The 23,703-nt window shown below is 44.7% G+C and overlaps 1 protein-coding gene across 6 annotated transcripts in view; it reads left to right on the top strand.

Moving 5' to 3' along the window:
* FGF9 (fibroblast growth factor 9) overlaps positions 1 to 23,703 on the top strand; it is a 43,428-nt gene that overhangs the window by 7,649 nt on the left and 12,076 nt on the right. For 3 of the 6 annotated variants that reach the window (XR_014219011.1, XM_082220353.1, XM_082220354.1), the window contains exon 2: positions 13,427 to 13,530. Coding sequence is in view for 5 of the 6 variants with exons in the window: in XM_082220353.1 (XP_082076479.1) it covers positions 13,427 to 13,530 (104 nt within the window). In the remaining variant the exon portion in view is untranslated. Of the gene's footprint in view, positions 1 to 12,531; positions 12,672 to 12,776; positions 12,799 to 13,426; positions 13,531 to 23,703 lie in introns of those variants that run through there. The other 3 variants (XM_082220356.1, XM_082220355.1, XM_082220357.1) reach the window with 3 other exon arrangements.

The following is a 23,703-nucleotide window of genomic DNA, read 5'->3' on the forward strand; positions in this document are numbered from 1 at the left end:
AAGGCTGTCACATGGAGGATGAAGCAAGCTTGTTTTCTGCTGCTCTGGAGGGCAGGACCCAAACCAAACCAACGTTACCAAAACCAAAGTTACAAGAGCTTTCTGACAGAGATGTTCAACAGTGGAATAGACTCCAAAGAGAGGTGATGGGCTCTCCTTCTTTGGAGGTTTATAAGCAGAGGTCATGCATGATCCAGTTGAGATTCCTGCATGGCTGAAGGTTGGACTAGATGACCGTGGGGTACTCTACAATTCTATAGTTCAGTCTAACATTATAGCCTCTAAGCTTTAAACTCATTGTGGCAAAAACTATTTTGCAGCAACCATCCTGCTAAGCCAGACCATTTCCTCTCCTAAGTCTTTTTAGTGTAGCCTTACACCCAGGAACTTTGAATGGGACTGAGTATGTCTGAAAGGACAAAGGGAAATGTCTACTCCACCTATTTTGCTTTAACAAACTATTCCCTCCAAACACCTATCGTATTCTAGATGGACAGATGTTGCTGGAATCCCATCAGCTCTGGCCAATATGGCCTGTGGCAAGGGATGATGGGAGTTGTATTCCAATAGGCTCCTGAGGGCTACAGGTCCCTCCACCCCTGCTCTAGAGGAACCCTGTATGCAGATGGAGCAGACTCAGTAGGGAACTGGTTTAGCCCTTAAGCGCAGTGCTTTGCTTCCATTCAACTGATGGCTGCCATTCTGCTGCCTCCTCTGGGCAAAGCACTGCATACAAGGGCACTGATGCAGCAAAAGCAGAATCTATCCACCTCCTCTGGTCCTGAGTCTGTGCTAGGTTCTGGGTGCATGTGCAATATGCGAGGTCCAGTGTGGAAGTGTTGGAAGTTTCACAGGGTGACCTTGGGCAAGGCATATTCTCTTACACCAGGCTTCCTCAAACTCAGCCCTCCAGATGTTTTGAGACTGCAATTCCCACCATCCCTGACCACTGGTCCTGCTAGCTAGGGATCATGGGAGTTGTGGGCCAAAAAACATCTGGAGGGCCGAATTTGAGGAAGCCTGTCTTTACACTAACCTACCTCCTGGAGTTGTTGTGAGGATAAAGCAGCATGTAATGTCACCTTGATCTCTCTGGAGGAATGGGGCCATATTTGCCCCATTCAAACTGTCCCTGTGTATATATTTATATATGCGCACACCTCTGCTTGCTCTGATGATGACCAAAACTTGGCACTTGTGTGTATAGTGCTTGTGCTTTTTGTAGCGCTACAATTTTCTTTAATAAAAGGCGCCAGTTAACTTTCATAGCCTCGTGCTGTTCTGGAATAGGAGCCAGCCCTTTGGAAAGATTGGCAATTAGATATCCTGTTAGCTTCAGGGAGAGTTTGCCTTACCTGCTCCTCCAGGCAAAAATCCCTGCATGGGAGAGAACTCATCTTACACGATGGCAAGGAAAAGTGATGCAAAAGCCCGTACCTGCACAATGTCCTTCTCCTGCAGTCTGTGACCTTCCATGCATAGCTTGTGACTCCAGCTCTGTTTGCACGTAGGTGATGATGCAGCAGCGACAGCCTCCTTGCAAAGGCTGGGGGAGAAAGCTGAGTCCTGCTGCTGCAGATGAATTGCAGTAGCTGTTTCATAGGTGGTGGGCAGGCACTCTCCTTTTAAGTCTTTAGAAAGTGCCTCCTGTGGCTGGTAAGGCAAAATAGGATCACAGCCATCACTGGCAGGATATTTTTGTTCCAGTAAGCTGGGGATGCCCAGTTATGATTTTTCTAAATTTGGGCAGCATAGGTTGGCTGTTGAACAAATAATTTTTTTGAGTCTGTGCACAAACTAATAAATTTTATTATGGCATAAGATTTGGTGGACTAATGCCCACTGCGTCATATGCATGTGTTAAGAGCTTGTGTTTTATTCTGTTTTTATTGTGTGCACCACTTTGATGATTTTATGTTATGAAGTGGTCCATAAATTTTAATCACTACCACCACCATCAGTAGGGGTGGAAGGGGCCCATGACTTGTAACTTCAGTCCTTTTTACTCCTTGCAGAACTGACCTTGCTAGAGTACTCATTGGTTTGTGATTTCTGTAATTTGAAGTTACTTATTTCAGCTTATCTGGGCTTATGGCAAGGTGCCAACAGGGCTGATGATCTTCTGATTTTGCATATTAAGTGCATGTGCATATGCAAAGTGAGGCCTAATAGATTTAATAGTATATATCCAGGATGCAAATTCTGTCCCTTTGTTCTACATCAACAGGCTTCTTGCTGTTTTTACTATTTTTTATTCTATTCAATTATTCCTATTTATGCTATTTCTATAGCAATAGGATTTAGGTTTTTTTAAAATAATGACAACAGATGACCTTTCAACCTGATGAGAACCCAGGGCCCAAGATTCCCTTGCACCTATTGCACCCCCTAGAAAATCAGTCTGAGGCTCAAACTTAACTTACAACAGCATTCTAACATTCAAAGGTGTGTGTGGATGTTAATTGGACAATGGAGGCTTGTATTGAGGTGTTATAGCTCAACCCATTCTCCAAACTTATGTCAAATAACAAAATAAAAACAGCATACCAAAGTATTATATTGAAACTGAATACTGTAATACTATTCATGTGCATTTGGTTGGAAATTATTTCCCCTGTCTTCAGTCAGGCTTATTCCTTATGAGCGTGTTTAGGACTGCAACCTAACTCAGACTTGTATCCCAGCTTCATATTAAGCCAATTGAACTCAGTGGAACTGCCACTTGCTTCCTAGTGAGTTACTTTAGGGCTGTAGCCTTTAAAAATACCAAAAAAAACCCTCCTCTCTGATGTCTGCTTCGCTTTGAGCCCGTTGCCAAAGCCAACCCAAACAGGAAGAGCTTCTAAGAGATACTTTAGTGCATCTCTAAAAGACCAGCCACCAAGAACACCTTGGTTTGAAGCAGGCTCAGATAGTATTGCTAAGAAGGCTCCTTTGAACTTAGGAATTGTAGTGGGATGCAGATTGCAATGTCTGTCTGCCAAGAAATCCCTCTATGCTCGTGGCTAACCTCCCCCATGTATGGGGTGTGTGTGTTGTGGTCACATGTGTTTTCTCTCTCTGCTTGGCTTGTAGAAGAATCAGTCTGGATGGCACAGTAGCTATAGCTCCAAGGCAGCAGGTTGGATCCAGCAAACTTATATCCAACTAAGCTAGTCAATGTTAGTTAATTTCAGTGGGTTTCTTGGAGTAGTACAAATTGAGCCAGTGAGGATGGCTGCATGCCACAGTGTTAGTTGGTTTCCCTCTCCATCGGGCTTTTCACTTCCATCACAGGTGATGCGGGTGGTGCTACGGTCTAAACCACTGAGCTTCTTGGGCTTGCCGATCAGAAGGTCGGCAGAATCCCCACCACGGGGTCAGCTCCCGTTGCTCTGTCCCAGCTCCTGCCAACCTAGCAGTTTGGAAGCATGCCAGTGCAAGTAGATAAATAGGTACTGCTGCGGTGGGAAGGTTTCCATGTGCTCTGGTTTCCGTCACGGTGTTCCGTTGCACCAGAAGCGGTTTAGTCCTGCTGGCCACATGACCCAGAAAGCAGCCTGTCGACAAACGCCGGCTCCCTCGGCCTGAAAGCGAGATGAGCGCCACACCCCATAGTCGCCTTTGACTGGACTTAACCGTCCAGGGGTCCTTTACCTTTAGCTTTTTATTCCAGTGTTGCATTTGAGCAGTTGCACTGGTGTATCTACCAGTGTGAAAACACAGGAGGGACTTCCACCATAACCATATTTGTAAATATCTCCTCAAGGCCGTTATTCCCACCAAATGCTCTGAAAGTAGGTCTCCAGCCCCTTATGCCACCCCAAGACAAAAACAAATCTTGAAGGTTCACTTCCCCCCCCAAGTAGTCACTGCAGGAACTGTCGAGAGAGAAATAGGTAATATCAACAAAAAAATAGGTTCCCAAAATTGCCAAAATTAGGAATTTGGCAAAAGGAAACACTCCCCATCTCCCACAGTGCATGGTTAAACTATGGAATTTTCTCCTCCTGTAATGACGGCCACTGACTTTCATGTCTTCAAAACGAGATTAGCCATATTTGTGGGGGATAAGGCCAGGGCTCCCCCCCCACTTCTCAGGTGGGTGCCATTGCCATTTTAAGAGAACGAGGGAGGTGTTTGTGGTGAGGTTCTGGCATTTCTTTTTCTAGAAAAGTAGCACTGGATATGGCTACCCATTTGGCTCATAGGCAACGTCCAAAATGCACTGTACATTTAAAGCGCTCCTACATCACTTTTAACAGCTCCCCCCAAGAATCCTGGGAACTGTGTTTTATTAAAAGTGCTGAGAGTTGTTAGGTAAATCCTCACAAAGCTACAGTTACCAGAATCATTCACAAACTGCAGCTTCCAGGCTTCTTTGGGGGAAGCCATGACCGTTAAAGTCATATCTGAGTGCATGATGTGGGCTGAGTTGCTAGAGCAGAGAGGGCTCATGCCTTCATGCCCCACTGTAGGCTTCCCAGAAGTATTTTATTGACTAGATAAGCCTTTAATCTGGTCCAGCAGAGCTCTTCTTATGTGCATTTTGCAAGCTTTTTAATTCTCAGTATGTATCCAGTCCCATAAACATTGCTGCCTCTTATACTCAGCCTAAATAAAATGTGTTCCTTTTTTATTCATTGCATTCATACTCCACCTTTCCAAGGAGCTCAAGTTGTAGTATGTGGTTCTCCCCCTCTCCCTTTAATCCCCACAACGACCCTATGAGCTAGGCTAGGCGAGCTTCATGGCTGAGTGGGGATTTGAACTCTGGTTTCCCAGGTCCTACATACATTTTTGTGCAGCTCTGCACATAACATCTCTCAGTAAGTTATTCGTTTCCTATTCCTCGCTGGAGCTCACCTGAGACTGAGCTGGCTGAGATGTTTTGTTAGTTCTGTCCTTGCAACTCGCAGTGCGCCTTGTGGCTCCAGGAGGTATGGAGACACCCAGGAATGGCTGCTGAGTCAGCACTTAGCAACACTAAGTGGATCTGATAGTTTTGGCACTTGGGTACTTGCATAGGAGCTTGCTCCAGGCGAGCGGGCAAGTGGCAAATTGCAATTCTGCCCTTGTTTCTCCCAAACACTGGTAATCTACAGCCATAGAAGGTGTGCACACAACAAATTTAAAGCACGTGATGTTCCCCTGAGAAATATTGGGAACTGTAGTTTACCCCTCAGAGTGCTGCAGTTCCCAGCACTCTTAACAAATCACAGTTCCCAGGATTATTTTGGCCCGCTTTGAAGTGTTCTTTAACTGTAGTGTGTGAATGTAACCATAGTCAAGTCATCTGTAGAAGAACTTTGTTTCTTTGCTGAGTGTGCAGCTGTTTCACTGGGATTTAAACTACAGCTGCTCCTTTCCCTCCTCCCTTCCCTTCTGATGAGGGGCTGTTCCATATTGAGTGACGGCCCATGGAAGACGTCGCCTGTGAAAAAGGAACTTTGTCTCTGCTTGAGAATTGTTTTCTTGGCTCCTTTTGAAATATCCAGGGGAAATTGAAGCCCATTAAACTCCAGATTGCAACTGGTCAAATGCAAACCCTTGAAGGGGTCCAGCAGTGAATGGCCAGTGTGAGTACTGGTGTATCTTGCATGTCTGGTTAGAGAACATTGGCAGCCTAATGACCCATATCTGAATCTCTTGCCAGCTGATGTATGGGAAATGACTGTTCAGGAACCTGATTCCAATATTTCTTGCAGCAGCATAAAAGGCCTAAAGATTGTACAACAATCCAGCGCAGTGTTGCAAACCGTGATATGGCTGTATGCACCTCAGTATCTGAGCAAAATGAGAGATTTCAGGGTGCCAGCACATACTTTGGCTGGAGTTTTCCTAGAATGAAGGTCACCAGAGACTGTGGTGTCTTTTATTTACATCTATTTACGTAGAGCCTAGGACTTGCCGATCAGAAGGTCGGTGGTTCGAATCCCCGCGACGGGGTGAGCTCCCGTTGCTCGGTCCCTGCTCCTGCCAACCTAGCAGTTTGAAAGCACCTCAAAGTGCAAGTAGATAAATAGGTACCGCTCAGGCGGGAAGGGTAAAGGGCATTTCCGTGCGCTGCTCTGGTTCGCCAGAAGCGGCTTAGTCATGCTGGCCACATGACCCGGAAGCTCCCTTGGCCAATAAAGCGAGATGAGCGCTGCAACCCCAGAGTTGGTCACGACTGGACATAATGGTCAGGGGTCCCCTTTACCTATTTATGTAGAAAAGTACATATCACCTTCTCATAAAATTTCAGAGCAGGGTACAGTGGTACCTCGGGTTACATACGCTTCAGGTTACAGACTCTGCTAACCCAGAAATAGTACCTCGGGTTAAGAACTTTGCTTCAGGATGAGAACAGAAATCGTGCTCTGGTGGTGGGGCGGCAGCGGGAGGCCCTATTAACTAAAGTGGTGCTTCAGGTTAAGAACAGTTTCAGGTTAAGAACGGACCTCCGGAACGAATTAAGTACTTAACCTGAGGTACCACTGTACAGTGATATAAAACCACAAAAAGCAGTATGCTTATATATATAAACATTGGAAAGAACTTTCTTACGCTAAGAGCTGTTCAACAGTGGAACGGTCTCCCTCAGAAGGTGGTGGACTCTCCTTTGGAGGTTTTCAAAGCAGAGGTTTCATCCATGGATGACTTCATGGAGATTTCTACATTGCAAGGGGTTGGACTAGATGATGCTTGGGGCCCCATCCAACTCTGCGATTTGATGATACCGCACACACACACAGAGGCGGAGCATATTATGGAAGAGCTCCAACAGTTTTTTGGGGTGGTGGAGATGGTAAAGCCAGAGTGTTGAATTCAGCACAGAGAACAAGACAAGGCCCCTATATCTTTTCTGGGAGCATGGCAGCTGCTAGTTTGTATGGCAGCCTTTACCCTTCGGTCCTGCAAAGAGTTGCTTAGCAGACTTGGCCAGAGCCATTGCCAAAGAGGCTTGCTTGATGGCTTGTTTGACCGCTTAAGCAGTCGCTCTGTCTACAGAATGCCATCTTCCAGATACAAAGCCACAGGCTGGGAGTGGCTCCAAAGACGACATACAAACAAGCCCTGCCAATCCTATAACAACATTACCCTGGAGCTGTAACTATCAGGGTCATATTCAGCAGTGCGTACTAGTTCGGGTTTGAAAGCAATTAGGGGAAATGAACAAAATCCTGCAAAGTGCAATGGGTTGGCCAGTTGGCTAGTTGATAGCATGTTAGGAATGTCATTGTGTATGGCGTATGCCTTGTCACTTTGGCTCTAGTGGCAAAGTTATGCTTGATCTTTGCAAATGAAACATTATCCTGGATTGCATGTTTACAAGCCTTTGACTGTTAAAGGATTTGGAGAGGCAGGATACAAACCTTAGCAATCCGTGAAGTTAGCATATGATTCAGCCCTTGGATCAGAGGTTTTCAGCCTTTTTGAATCCATGGCTCCCTTGAACAACAGCATTCTTTCTGCGGCACCCCTGTGGGGCTCAGGAACCTAGTTATGTCACCCCTTGCCTGCAGAGCTGGCAGCCCCTCACCCCTTTTCGAACACCCTCCCTTATGAAGTGTTCCCTCAGCCTCCTCTCCCCTCTCCTTGAGAGTCCTCTGGGCAGCCGCTGCTGCCACCCCTGGTCTCAGAGCTGCCTCCCATGTCCCAAATAGAGGTGCCTCCTCACACTGCCCCTGGCACTTGTCTGCCCATTCCCAACAACAAGGGCCGGTGGACTGGCTGGCTAGGCTCCCTTGTCTGCTTACTTGCTTACTCCGAGGCTGCCTCAGCTCCTGGCACCCAGCACCCCCTGACCAGCCCCAGAGGAAACATTCGCCTGGGGAGCTTGTAGCCAGGGCTGCTGCAACAAACAGCTGTGGAAGCCTTTGGGAGGCAGAGATGCAAGAGGGCATCAGAGGAGGGAGCGAAGGAAAGAGGGACAGAGGTCAGTGTTGCCTGGCACCCCTGACCGTCATTCAAGGTACCCGAAGGTGCCATGGCACACTGGTTGATAACTACTGCCATAGACTGTATGTGCTACTATTAACTGAATGAGCACATTATTTATATCCTGGAAACATTCAAAAGTGCCTCGAATTAAACAATACATCTGCTGATTTGGCAAAACTCATATTATGGACAGTGGGCACGGTCCAGAGTGATTTGTGCTTTGATTTATATAGGGTTCAGATGTGTCTCTGGATAGTTTTCCCTAAGGGAGTGTGCTGAGCAAAGAGTAATAAAACTGAAGCATTTCCTATTGCAATATATAAACTCTGTTGTTTGTGGGTTTCACAGACTTCTCAAGAACAGAGGCACAACTGACTTGAAAAAATCAGCTACAGGGCTAGCAGCATTTTACTTTCAGGTGGTCAGCAGTGTGTGACCCGGCCATCTGAAATTGGAGTAGCAATTTCACTCCCAATTTACTTTTACACCAGAATGAAAGATACCAGGTTTATAAACCCAGAGCCTACAATATTGGACAATAGGCACATAACCTAAGAATTGGCCTCTCTTAAAATTGCTTGGTGATTATATGTACACAGGGGTAACTTGATAGTTTGGTGAAAGTTTTACAGTTTTACAAGATTTGGAGCCCTGATTATGTAGCTCTGAGCATGGTGAAAGCTTTCCAATGGACTGTTTGTATCAGATATTGTACTAGAAGTATTGCACCTAGCTGAAGAATGCTGATTTTTTTGTTTTGTTTTATTACTTCGTAAGAATGCAAACAATTTAAAATGGACAGATTGCCTTTTACTAAGCTGGAGTTATCAATGCAGTGATGAGTAAAATAATCAGTAGTGTTCTCTTAGACTAGCAAGTGGGTCACAAAGCCTGTGCAAGTGGGCTTTGGACTTTATAAATAAGCTCAAAATAATTATTGCTTGCAATCCTTAACTGGTATGATGAATATCTCTTACAACTTTTTGTTTAGTTGGCTTGTTATAATGCTGTCTTGACACTTGTTGCAATAAATCAGTGATTTTTTGACTTGTGGGCCACCATATTAAAAAGTTTGGGAACCACTGCCTTAGAGAAAGGTACAGCAGTACTCATCTTTGCAATCTTGGTTACAAAACTTTATCTCTTGGCTTCTACCTGTTGTTGATAGATCTATGCTGCTGAGGCTGCTATTGCTATTGCTCCTTTGTGAAAGATGCAAAATGAATCGCTCCATAATCTTTGTAACAGCTTTTCTGTTGGTCAGTCCCCCCCCCCCCACATTTGTCTTCCTCATATATTTGCTTTCATTGGAATACCTTTTCTCGCTTCAGATTTCTGCCTGTTACCATTCCATCTTTCTCCTTTGGCTTTCCATTTTTACAACTACACTCTTTCTCTGTTCTTCTCTAACTCATCTCTTGCCTTGTTTTTAAAATAGATTTTGACCTGGTGGCCTCGGTCCTTTGTACAACATCCTATCAAGTTATAGTGGAGCTTTAAACATTTCAATAATAAATAAACAAACATAAATGTAATGTGACGTGCAAGAATTGTCTGGGTAACATTTTTGGAGGAGGGTTTAAAGGAGGATGGTAAAGAGGCCACATTCACTGGTTCACAGATATTCCTGGTAGGACCATGGTCTGAACAAAAACTGGCATTGGGTAAATCTGCCTTAGAAACAGCCATTTTCTCTATCCCATTCTTTCTCTCCAACTTCTGAGTTCCTCTTCCACCTACAGGGAAGGGCTGTAGCTCGGTGACAGAGCATCTGCTTTGAGTGCAGAAAAGTTGCAGGTTCAATCCCTGGTATCTCTAGGGCTGGGAGTGTCCCCAGTCTGGAACCTTGAACAGCCACTGCCTGTCAGTTTGATATTACTAAGTTAGATGGAGCAATGATCTTGACTCAACATAAAGCAAGTTCCTATGTTCATTCCTGAAGGCAAGGATAGACCAGCGGAGAGAAACTGGTGGACTTCTGGTTATTTTGGGCTCTTAACTTTCATCAGCCAAAGTCAACATGGAAAGTGGTTTGGGATTATGTGAGTTGGAGCCCAACATCTGGAGGGACACAGGTTCCCCATGTTTGCCATAGCATGTGAGCAGCGTTTGAAATTCGCTAGGTGCCAGGCACATTTTGCACCTGGCTATTGACCACTTGTGACCAAGTGAAGTTGCCCAGGTGCTGGGGTGGCGTCTGATGTCTCCGCCATCTGGAAGTGCAGGCCTGGGGAACCTTGGATCTTGCATGTTTTCACACACTAGCAACACATCCTGTAGAATTCTATCTGTGATATTTTATCTGCACAATCGGAACAAATTTCAGGAACCAAAAAGTCTTTTGAGCCATCTGACCCCAAAACTGCAACTAGACATTCCATTTTTGGCGTCTGTAACCTTGGTTTGAGGAGCCATTTGGCACCTAGATTATATACAGTGGTGCCTCGCAAGACGAAAATAATCCGTTCGCGAGTCTCTTCATCTAGCGGTTTTTTCGTCTTGCAAAGCAACCCTATTAGCGGATTAGCGCTATTAGCGGTTTAGCGGCTATTAAAGGCTTAGCGGGCTAAAAGGCTATTAGCAGCTTAGCAGCTTAGAAAAAGGGGGGGGAGCGAAAAAAATAGCAAGACTTGCAAGACGTTTTCGTCTTGCAAAGCAAGCCCATAGGGAAATTCATCTTGTGAAGCGCATCGAAAAACGGAAAACCCTTTCGTCTAGCGGGTTTTTCGACTTGTGAGGCATTCGTCTTGCGGGGCACCACTGTATGTGAGTTTCTAACAATGCATGTGAGATATCTTGACCTTTGATTACACTTGGAAGAATAGTGTATTTTTTAGAGATTTGTTTGGCAAGACACACTCTTTAGCAATGTTGTCAATCTATATACAACCAGGTTTTGCTGTGTCATCTCTCTCTCTCTCTCTCTCTCTCTCTCTGAGATATGACACAGTAAAACCTGGTTGCTGTTGGCTGCCCATCTGCAAAATCCTTTCATAAGAACATAAGAATGGTCCTGCTGGATCCAGAATCCTGTTTTGCACAGTAGAGGCCCATGAGAAGCTCAGAAACAGACCATGAACACAAAGACACTTTCTGTTGACTGACATGGTTTAATTATGACAACACCTGTAAGCTGCTTTGAGTCATTTCCATGAATAAAGTGACTAATAAATAACAACAGCATCCTTGTAACTGCTGATGTGGACAAATCCTAGCTATTAGGAGGGGAAAGGAATTGTGTAAAATAGACAATCTGTTCAGTGGCGATATGGACAAATATGAACTATTAAGCGGGAAAGGTTAATGGTGTAATATGCAAAACCAGATCAGCTGCTATGAGGCAAGTTGACAGTTCGTTTGGTAGAAAGGGAAAGGTTGCCAAGAGTCTTGCAGAAGGACTGGAGGGGCTGTTTGCTGCAGTGGGCTGAAGGGGGCTCAGTTGGCAGTCTGTGAAAGTGTTGAATTAAGCAGTGAAGGAGGAAGAAGGGGAAATATGGAGAACGGGAGGTGGGCTGTGACTTCAAGGAGACTGTGATAGATCAATTTAGCAGCAGAGGAGTTGGAGGGAAGGTAGAGAGGGAGGCATGGGTTGAGGGGAATGCTCAGAGAAGACTTGGGCCAGATCTGGCTATTGTGGGAAGTGAGGGAGACAAGGGTTTGGGAATTTGAGAACTGGATGGCAAATATTGGTTACAGACAAACTTTGGACTGTAGGTATCTAGTTTATTTGGGGTGGGGAGTGGGTAGTCTTCATTATTTATAGGTAAATGGGAGATACTGATACCAAGATACTGATATAAAGCCCAACTAGACAATCAGCCAAATACTAATGGCCTGTTTTATTCCAGCAAAAGGCACTTTTGTTGGTAGGTAATCTGAGGAAGAAGCAGGGAGAGAGTGAGGTGATGTTTATGCATTCGCTACCCATTGTTCCCCTGTTCCAAATTGTCCCATCCGCTGCTTCCCTCCCCATGTTTCCCTTTTCACACACATAAATAAATGAGGAATTGGACACCTTGCAAGGTTGGGTTGCTAGTGAGTTTGTGGCGGGTGTAATTTGAAGCACAACTATGGATCAAATCCTCTATTCCTACTGCTTCTCCTCCAGATCAACTCATTCTGGGGTGGCTTTTCCTGAAGCAAAAGGGCGGAAGGAACACTGGGACTTGAGCTGTGTACGTGCTGCACCTTTAAAGCACATTTGAAGCACGTTCTTCCCCTCAAAGAATTCTGGGCACTGCAGTTTAGCCTTCACAGATACCATTCCCAGCAACTACTGTGCCCAGAATTCTTGAAGGAGAAAAATGTGTTTTGAATGTACTTTAAAGGTATAGCGTGTACCTTTATCGTCCGTTGAACCTTAATCACTAAATTAAGGCTCCGCGCCAGTTGTGGTAACACAGTAGGTTTATTAAGTTATTAAGGAGGTTTTCGTCAGTTCTCTGGCAAGGCTCTTACTACAGGCCTGCAGGAGGATTTCTCCTAGTCTGAGGGAGGGCTGGCTTCGAGGGTCAGCATGGTTGGACACCTGCTGAGAGTTGCTAGGAAATGCCTATTCACAGCTACAGTTACCTCACAGCAACAGTTATCAGAGTGGCTTAATAGTCAAGCCCCTCTTCCCAGGGAACTCTGGGAATTTTAGTGCTGTGAAGTGAATAAGGGTCTCCTAACAATTCTCAGCACAAACTACAGTTCCCAGGATTCTTTGGGGGGAAGCCATGGTGTGATACTGCTTTAAATGTATACTGCAGATGGGGCAAGCAAAAGTGAGGCAGAGCAGCAGCAGTTGGCATTGAGTGGGCATTGAGGGTTGTTCAATCCCCCTATAGCTGGCACTGGTTGTATTTAACAGGACAAAGCACAGTTTAATTACAGTTCCTGAACATAATGCAGGTTTCCACACACACGTGTGTGTGTGTGTGTGTGTGTGTGTGTGTGTGTAACACATATTTAGACCAGGGATGGGGAACCTGGTGGCCTGGTAAGGTTAACGTGCCCCTTAGACTGAAGAAAGGTTCCTCTCACCTGATTTTAGACCTGAAGTTGTGCTTTGTAAGCTCCACTTTCAGTCTTGAACAGATTCTGAACAATCTTTCGCAGCCGATCACATAAATACCTTTTAAAAAACAACGAGCAGCCTGTAAATAACTTTACAAACCTTTCTGCATGCCCCAGCATGCCAGAGGATTGCTGGAACATTGGGTCTGGTCAGGTACTTGATTGGAAGGACTTAAGAAAAATCTCTTTGAACAAGTAGCCTTCTTTGAAAGGCTGAGCTTTTCACTTGGCACTCCTCTGCCGTCTGCATTGCATAATTTCGGGAGAAAGCTCAGCACTGTTGCCTTTTATATGCTGCGGATGTCTGTATCTCTAATAATTACTCATCTGTTGGCATTTTTCTTTCTGGTGGAAAACATCTGCCATCTTTGTGATGCCACTGAGTCAATTTCAAAGTTGACTTCAAGTGCTAAATTTGTGAATGGAAATGGTATGGACATTTTGTGTGTGTTGTGTTTTGCAGGTATCCTGGAATTTATCAGTATAGCAGTGGGCCTGGTCAGCATTCGAGGGGTCGACAGTGGACTTTATCTGGGAATGAACGAGAAAGGAGAACTATATGGCTCGGTAAGTTCCTTGTGATTTTGAAAAATCTTGGCCTCTGTTTTCTTTAAACGTGCTGTTATGGTTACTGTGGTCGTTAAATGGCTATCTGCAGTGCCCAGAAGATCATGCGCTTGTAAAACAATGCATTGTGCAAATTTCTGGTCAAAGGTACTAGAATCTAGTTAAGAAGTATAAATAAGACACTGTTTCTTAGTTTGACAGATTGACCCTGTGTTTTCATTAAATAAACATAAAAGCTGGGATGTACTTGCATTGTCACAACCTGTAGTTTTGTGCTGGTGTGGTAAGCTCACCTAGGATGTTAAACTGGCACAACACTTTGGATGATACTACTGCTCTCTGCGAATGGCCGCTGTTAACAGATGCGCTCCTGTGCTGTTTGCAGTACTTTTACATGGTATAGTAATCAGCAGAACCAGGCCATGATGGGAGGGTGGGGGTATGTACATTTGGAAAGGTACATTTCCAAGGCATTCTAGCCACCATGGAACGTTCTGTGGCAGGGGTAGCCAATGTGGTGCCCTCCAGTGTTTTGTACTACAGCTCTCATCATCTGCAGCAATGGTCAGGAATGATGGAGGTTGTCGTCCAAAACATCTGCAGGACGCTGTTGGCTACCTCAAATCTATGGCTACATTCCCACTCACAGGATGAATGGCACGTTATATTTCTAGAGCCTTGCTTCTGTTCATGCATTTTATATGCCAGACTATCAGAAAGAATAAGAAATTCCACTTACCGTATTTTTCGCTCTATAACACACACCCGACCATAACACGCACATAGTTTTTAGAGGAGGAAAATCCATAGGCATGCCACCCGTAGGCATTTCCTCCATAACACGCACAGACATTTCCCCTTACTTTCTAGGAGGAAAAAAGTGAGTGTTATGGTGCAAAAAATACGGTATTTCATCCTGTCAAGGTGCATGTTTGCTTAGCTATCCAGAATATCTTGATGTTCGCAAAGCTTGAAGTTCTGTCCAGTGTAATTGCTACCTAAGTTGCACAGGTAGGTTTACGCCCATCTGTGAAGCCATGGGAAGATATTATAGGATAGTTTTCCTTTGCTCTGGGTTTTTCGAAATAGTCGATTCTATACCGAGGAAGAAGCAGTAGAGTCCATCTGAGGTGAAGGGAACAGAGCACTGGCACCTGCAACTGACAATTAGTATGGATTCTTTCTATTAGTTAGGTCAGGTACGAAAACCTGCAGTTAGGCCTCCATTACCCCTCAGCTGAGATGGCCCAGTATGTTTTCCTTCCTGAGGCAGGACAGCAAATGGCACCTGCTAGTTTGTAGTACGCAAGGCTGGTCGAGTTAACTTGGTTCCTCGGCCATCCTGCAAGTCCCTTTCTTCCTCACTTGCAGGAAAAATACAACAGCAATAAATGTCACTAACCCTTCACTTCCCTTTCATGGCACCCAAAATTAGCTGCCTGAGGTGGCTGCTCCACTCTGCCTAATGGTGGGCTTGTCTTTCTCCGGGACAAAAGGATAGCTACTCTGGCTTCAGTCAGAGGATTTTTGGCTCTGCTACCCACAACCTTAGCCTGGCTTGGACACCCCCTTTTTTTTAACCCTCAGTTTCATTCCTACCTCAGGGTGACATTTAAGAATAGTCATGCATGTCAGCCTACGTAATTCATAAAGACAGAAAGATGAGGGGGCCACCAAATGCAGGCATGAAAAGAGGAGACCTCACATACACAAAGGTTGGTTGGCCGAACACGTTTTGAGAACGGGAAGGGATAAGGAGTCTGAGTTGCCTTCATCCACGAAACGATTGGATGCAGCCCTACAAGCCTCAAAAGGCAGTTCGAGGCAGCTGCATATGTAAAGAGTCAAAGGATGCTGCATGGAGCCAAAGGATGATCAGGAGTTGTACTGGCTGAGCAACTGTGCTGTATCCTACCACAAAGTCTGAAGGGAAGCTCTGGAAAGCTAATGAGAAGATTTTCGTTGGTGCTGTTTTGTGAAGACTGGCAGTATCCTACATGGAGAGAAATAGGAACAATAAAACTGAACACATGCTACCTTAGACCAGATCAGATAGCTGGGCTGTCAGGCTCACTACTGTCCGCTCTTATTGATCATGATTGCCCAAGTCTTCGGGTAGGATTCTTTCCAAGCAGTGCTGTCTTTGATCCCCCAAGCTAGAGATTCAGGAGGTTGCACCTGGGCCCTTTTTGGGACCAGTCAGCACTGGGAGCAGGCACAAACGTCAAGGTGGCTATGAAGGTCACCAAATTGTTGTCGCCAACCTTTTCTGTCAGTGACTTGGCCTTCTCTGTCTCATGTTCCATTGATCTATTGCTGGCCAGCATCTTGTGCTCAGAAAGGGTTGTGTCCTAATTCAGTGGCATCGTTGGAACTGATGGCACTGAAATAAAGACATAAAATAAATGCAGAGGATAAAGCCTAGCTTTGTGAGAATTTGTGTGGGGTGTAAAATAGTGGTTCAGGGCGGAGGGGAGATGGGGAATACACAGTACTGATGGATACCATTTGTGTTATATACAGGGCTTATTTTGGTAAAATAATAATAATAAATGAGGTGCCGGTACTCTTGATAAAAGTGCCGCGGGTGCCATCACAAAATGGCTGCCATGGGCAACAGAAAGAGGTGTTGGTACTCCATTCCAGTGAGTACTGTCACGAAAGAAGCACAGGTTATGTATCACAAATGGTTAAAAATGAAGGACAGAACAAGTAGGGTCTGTCGTTTACGGTGGAATAAGAGAAAGTGAAAGTTATAATACATTAAACAAGAGCAAGAAGATTCAGTTATGTACCTATGGCACGACAGAAAGTTGTATTACAATGTGATGATATTCAGATCTACAGTATACAGTAACCTGCTGACAGGAGTAGAAAGTTAAAAAAAAAAGGCTGTCTGTAATTTTATTAGTCAAAGAAACCATTAACACTACCTTAATTAAACCCTAGTTAAACCTTTAATACTTTTTAAAACTAAAAAGCAGATATTTAAGTGTTCTACAAAGGAAGGCACGAAACTGCCTTTTTATACTAACAAAATAGATTTGGAAAGTCGTTAATTTTGTATATGAGCTGGCATTCATCCTTCCTGTGTTAATTTTTGCAATTGATGCTTCTGAGAGCTTTAATGTCATACTGAACTACGGAAGCTTTCTTTTATATAAACTGAAAATTTAACGTACAAGGAGCTAATGAAGTACTTGGTAGCTTTATGTCTGGGGCATAAGCTGTGCTTTTGTGCAATTCCCACTTCCGCTGGCGGGGCTTGCGTAGGAGAAATTCCAGGTGGATTGAACCCCTAGGCTAGCGGAGTTGGCTTTGAAAACTGTACACAGAAGATGGGTCTTGCCGTCAGACTGCAACGTGATGAAAAGTGGCTGTGATCTAATTCCATTAGTTCCAATGAAACATAGCATCTAATATTCATGATCCTTTAGGGCCTTGTTGACACTGGCAAAATTAGTACCCATATTTCAGCAGCTGCCAACAGTAGCGCAAATACTGTTGTGGCCTGGAACCATTTCATTTTCCCCTATCCTTCTGGGTCTTGAGGCATGTGCCAACAAATAAGTGCTCAGGATATTGGGTTGTGCCAACCAGTGCGCTGGTGCAGCCTTGAGGAGCTTGTGCAAAGATGGCATTGCACGATGCCAAAAGCTAAGGAATTGTTACTGGCTGCTGACATTGCAGTACTAATGTTTGCTAAGTGATAGGCATCCCTCTTTTTTTCAGCTTTTGGGGGCGGGGTGTTCTTGTTGTTTTTTGCTGTATTACAAACCACATATGCTGTAGGCAATTTCCAGAGGCGTTGCCAGGTTAGAATTCAAAGTGCCAACAGACTCTGCTGCTGCAACAGAGCAACCTCTTTCAAAGTTGTCAGTCATGTATGTCAGGGGTAGTCAAAATGGTGCCCTCCGGGTTTTGTTGGACTACAACTCCCATCAGCCCCAGCAAGTATGGCTAATGGTCAGAGCTGGTGGGAGTTGAAGCCCAAGAGCATCTTGAGAACAAGTGTTGGCTACCCCTCATATATATAACCCATAGAGAAATCTAAATACAGAGGTTGTTCCTTTGTTCATTAAATTTGTATATGCCCTTCATCCATAGCTCTACTTACAACATAAAATCACAGTGTAGAAAACACAAAATACATAATTAAAATAAAATAAAAGGCAACCCAATGACCCCACCCAACACATTTTAAAATGGCATAGGGTATTAATCACCTAAAGGCATGGATAAAGAGGAATGTTATGTGCATAATGAAGGTGCCAGGCGAGCCTCCCTGAGGAGAGCATTCCACAAACAGGGAGCTACTGCAGAAAAGGCCTGTTCTTGTGTTACCACCCTCTGGACCTCTCATGGAGGAGGCACATGAAGAAGGGTCTCAGAGGATGATCTCAGGGTCCATGTTGCACTTGTTACTGTTATTAATAATAACAGTACCAGGTTACAAGGGGCCCTAGGCTACAGTATCAGGTTCCAGGTTTGATGTGGGCCTGGGAGAGATGCCTTCATGAGTCACACAGTGTTGCAACATGGCATAGACACATACCTGGTGACGTGGCTCCCCCCACCCACTGCCCTGACAGGCTGACTGGGCAGTGGCAGGAGCAGGGATCCTAATGGTCAGGGGCGGACTGTCCAACAGCTGCAGGCTGCCCAATGGCAGGACATCCCAGCTGTGGCATCAGCAGGAGTTCTGGGCTCAGTTGGCTGGAGTTGTGGGTGCTACCTTTCTAATTATGCTAGTGGGTTTACACGCAATGTATGTACTGGGTTGTGGAGAAGTCTAGTTGCACCGGGAAGTGATCTGACCATGGCACTTGTTTTGTTCCACTGGAACTTAGTGTCAGATCACCCACGTCCACAGAGGTAAACACCAGATCTAAGGCATGTCTACGACTATGAGTAGGGCAAGATTTATTCAGGGACAGTACCATCTGTGTACAGGGCACTTCACAGAGTAACACAAGCCAAGCAAAAGTACCTGTGTTGACCATAAGAAAAATTCAAGTACCCACATTAGGGCAATTCTTTTATCCCACTAAATGTTGGACATGCCAAAAAGAAAATAGGTGATTTCCCCTACCCTTATGTGGTGGGAATGTGATTGTCAGAAAATATTGGAAGAATCCAAGTTAAAAAGGTCTTAAGTTATGGAATTCATCTTCAACCACTATTCATTTTGTTTAATTATGTGGAAAGCTTGGTGGTATCAGAACATAAATAATTAGTTTCTTATATGTTAACTGCACATGTGAGGACATTGCTCTCTAAGACATGGAGGTCAGTGAACATCAATTAAAGAATGGATGAAGAAACTTTGGAAGATTGCTGCTGTCACCAGATTAATCCACTACCTGAGATTTAGAAAACAACAAAGTTATTATAGCTTTCAGACACAATGAAAGGGCCTTGAATCAGTTAATATTGCACTTAGAATGATCCAAATAGTGTTAGATTAAATTAGTAACTTTGTGTTTTCAGAAGGACGATATTATTGTTCCTTCATAAATAATAGCATGTTGTACTCTTTTTAAACTGAAGTATGATGGATTATAAATGTTGATATGTTTTATTGGAAAAACAAATTCTTGGAATATGCAATCTTTTATTAGGCCAACTGAAATGTTACAGAATATTGTGCAAGACTTCATGTTCTCTGGAACTCTGCATTAGGATAGATGGCAAACAGGGGGTGTGGGATGGGGGTAAATTGGCTGAGGTTGGAGCCATGGATGGAGTCTCTATTTAGCCATGGTCTTAAGATGGATTGTGGGAAGATGTAGTAGACATTCAAGCAATGGTGGGGCTTTGTCCCAAGGAGCTCGTGATACAAATTCCAACCATGGAGGGATACAGCTGAGAGAGAAGAGTCAAGGGAAAGGCATGGTTAATAAGGGAGAAGTGTGAGCAGTTGTGTGCTTAGTTTTTCTTTCAGTCACGTATGGGGACTTGTCGGGTACATAGTAGGGCTTTGCATGATTTTATCAGGAGACAGAGCTGTGCTTTGTGTTTTCAAAACTAGACACAAATGTCATGTAGCACATATTCTGAATCTAATATTGACATTGGAAGGAAATTACCCACTGGTACCAAAGCAAATAGGGGATGTGGGTGGCGCTGCGGGTTAAACCACAGAGCCTAGGGCTTGCAGATCAGAAGGTCGGCGGTTCGAATCCCCACAACGGGGTGAGCTCCCATTGCTCAGTCCCTGCTCCTGCCAACCTAGCAGTTCGAAAGCACGTCACAAAGTGCAAGTAGATAAATAGGTACCGCTCCGGCGGGAAGGTAAACTGCATTTCCGTGCGGTGCTCTGGTTTGCCAGAAGCGGCTTAGTCATGCTGGCCACATGACCCAGAAGCTGTATGCCAGCTCTCTCGGCCAGTAAAGCGAGATGAGCGCCGCAACCCCAGAGTCAGCCACGACTGGACCTAATAGTCCGGGGTCCCTTTACCTTTACCTTACCAAAGCAAATGCTATACTAGAAGAAGTTTTTGGTTGACATCTGTGTGTCTTGGGAGACAGTCAACCCATTGGAAAGTTACTGCGCCTGCTGTGGCTGTAGAGACCAATGTAGGAGAGACAAGTTTTGTTGCAGTTGGGGCAGATAAAGGGGTCCGGTTATGCTAATGCAGATGCGCCATGGTGTTTCTTCTCTCTTTTTTTTTTAAAATCATATTTATTAAAGTTTCCAGAAATATAGAAATACAAAGAAAAAAGAAAAAGAAAAGAAAAAGATACTTAAACCCTTACTTTCATTACCTACTTTCTGGGACTCCCCCCTCCCCCTCCCAACTGTATTCCCCTTTCATTAATTTGGTTCTACAAGCTCTCACTCCCAGTTTGAAACTTAATTTGTTTAACCCACTATCCAAATTGAATTGTACAAATCTTACCACCGTCCCACATTATTAACAAGAGAAGAAAAAAGATTTTCCCCAAGATCCACCCCAGTTACTTCCACGAATTCCCTTTTTTTAAAAAAACACGTCCAATCAAAATAAAATAACATACATAAGTTATATAAAGAAATAGAAAATAAAAGATATAAAAAGATTCAAAAGATGGTTACACAGCCTTTGGATTCCAAATCTCTCCCCCCCTTCCCCGGTTTGAATTCCCCATGTCCATCAGTCTATATGTTGTCAGCCTGGAGATCTCAAGTCATGGCCAAATTTATCCCCAATTCCATCTTGCCGGTTTTCTTCTAATTTATTAATTTTAATAATATTTAACTTCAAACGTCCAATCTAACAAGGCCTTTAATTTCCTTGATCTTTACCACTCCTCCCATTGTTCTTTCCGTGTCGTAGTCAATCCTTTGTTCTTCTTATTTCTCACTTTCTCAGGTTTCTTGTCCTGTTCAGCTGCCAAAACGTTCTAATTCAGAAATCTTGTATCTCTACAGAGGTTTGTTGTTCAGGAACAAAAACTTACGTCCAGTCCCTTCCTTTCTTCAATAGAAAATTCTATTGTCTCCTTTAATGTAAACACCTCTGTAGACAAAATACTTTCCAGTAGCACCTTAAAGACCAACTAAGTTAGTTCTTGGTATGAGCTTTCGTGTGCATGCACACTTCTTCAGATACACTGGAGCAGTGTATCTGAAGAAGTGTGCATGCACACGAAAGCTCATACCAAGAACTAACTTAGTTGGTCTTTAAGGTGCTACTGGAAGGAATTTTTTTATTTTGACTATGGCAGACCAACACGGCTACCTATCTACTAGACAAAATACTATTTCAGTTTTGCAGCTTTCCCAGAAGATAACAAGTCCTGTGCGAATCCCGGAGTATTTTTCCACTTACGACTGTTCTTGTAATGTCCCAAAACCCCTCTAGGGGGATTGTAATAACTTTGTATCCTCTAATCCAAAAGTCAAATTGTTGTTCCTTATTTTCCGACAGTTTATATCCAAATTGTAGCAAATTGTAACAAAATTAACCAGCAAAGTCCTCATAACAAAGTCCTCTTTATATTCTCCTGCTTTGACAGCTACTTTGACAGCTGTCAAAGTCCCCATCTCTCTTCACCAGGCTCTGCGAATCGCCCCGGTTCCCAGGGGGGGTTGCATTTTCCTTCTCACCCTCCACTCTTCTCCTCCAGCACAGTTCTTATAATTTCCCATCGTGGAATTGATGATTTTTATCAGAAGTAAACTTCTCTTCCGACCTTGGTTACCCAGTCCTTGTTTTGGAATGTTTACAATAGGGGGGGGGATTGACTTCCTTTTTAGATCACCCCCGCTCGTGCCAAATCCGAAAAAAATTCCTTTTTTTTCTCCTTTTGAACCCGGTTTCCCAATTACTCATGGGTTGTTGTTAATAGTCCAAATTTCCAATGGAAGAAGTCAGCGCTCTCCGTTGAATGGCATGTGGCTGTGCTCGGCAGGGAAAGCAGAGGACTCAAAGCACCACGCCGCTCCCCGGCACCCGATCCGAAGCCTTTAAAAAGGCTCCTTCACGAGTCGGGAGGGCGCTAATGGTGCCAGCCGAGTCACCCATGTCCACGGGCTCCGTGCCCGTGGTTTTTAAGGGTCCCCGCATCACCGGCGCGGTAGGACCCAGCCCCTGCCGAGCAGACTCCCTCCGGAGCTCAGAGGGAGTCCGCCATTCGGCGATGGCGCCAACCCGGAAGTCTCCATGGTGTTTCTTCTCTCTACGCTCCTCCCAGTGGTCATCCCTTCCCTGGTCACTGCTGTGGATACACAGCCTGACTGATTGTCTCCAGGCACTGTGATCGTCTGCAAGGGATTCTCACATGGCGGAGTTAATGATGCCAGTCTTCATGTCACGTTTGTAACTCAGCGTTGATCTGCCAATGGGTTCCTGGAGCCAGCTCCCTGTAGAGCCCCTCCTTGGGGATCCTGCCATCTTCCATTCTGTGGACATGACCAAGCCAGTGTAGACTGTCACTGAGACAGGAGTGCGAACATGCTCAAAATCTTCCTGTTACAGGATGTGTGCAAGAGGTTGAGGCATTGCTTCTGGTGGGTGTAACTTGCCCACATCTCACTACCATAAAGCAGTGTGCACAGGTGACATGACTCACCTCTTGGCCTCACAGATGTGGCCCAAATGAAAGGAAAGCATTTGGCACCAGCTTGGCTGCAGGCGTTGTCGGAAGGAAGCATACAAGATGCCTTCCAACCGCCTTAGGGACTCCACTCCAGATTAGCCTAGGGTTAACTCCTTAGCTTTTCCTTCTCCAGAAGATGTCGTACAAGGCAGCAAGGACAGATTGGTGCCCAGGATTTGCTTCCAAAGCCTTTCTCACAAGTGAGTTTATCTGCAAGGCAGCGGAGGTTTAGGATCAGAGTTTCCTTCTCCTAGATGGGCTTCCTTCCCAGGTTGACACACCCCATCTGCCCTTCGTTTCCCTCAACAGTACATGCAGAAACTTGACCATTGGATGTAATATTAGTCTTGTCCACCAGAGCCTGTCTTGGCGTCTACTCAGAGCTGTATCATGTAAGGAAAGGGCTGAATTCATCACACATGCCTTCTCTGATCCTCTTAATTGTCAGGCATGCCCTACCCAAGGCGTTTGTAATTTGCATTTCATTACCCTCTCTCCCTGCAAAGATGCATTTAACAATACATCTCTTTCAGCCATACGGCCTCCTTACTTTTGAAGCTGGAGCTTGCAGGCTGGAGTATGGTAGGCGGGTGATTATTAGGTGCCTAATACTTACACCTGACTTGGTCGATTTAGGGGCCTCATAAGGTTTGCCACCAACAGAGGTTTATATTACACAGTTCTACTCCCTTTTGCCCAGGATGAAGCTTCTGGGACCCAACTAAAAAGAATCTTAGGTGCTGTTTTCAGGGTCACAGGATTCCCAGCTCAACTCTTGCATTTTTTGACAGGACAGAAGGGCTAAGCTAGGAGTAGCCAATATGGTGCCTTCTAGATGCTGTTGGACTACAGTTCCCATCTCCTATGTCCCGTGGTCAAGGGTGATGGGAATTGTAGTCCAACAACATCTGGGAGGCACCACATTGGCTACCCTTGGGCTAAGTCAAAAGATTAACGAAAATTTTTGATTAGTGATTTGTCATTGATTCTTATTGCACCTCTGCTTGAGTTCTGTGTATCTGTAGGAACCAAGAAAAATAAAACCTGGAGTATTTGTGAGGCAACCTTTGCATTTTGTGTGCAGTCCAT

This window comes from Podarcis vaucheri (assembly GCF_965113315.1).
Source record: "Podarcis vaucheri genome assembly, chromosome: 4".
NCBI lineage: Eukaryota > Metazoa > Chordata > Lepidosauria > Squamata > Lacertidae > Podarcis > Podarcis vaucheri.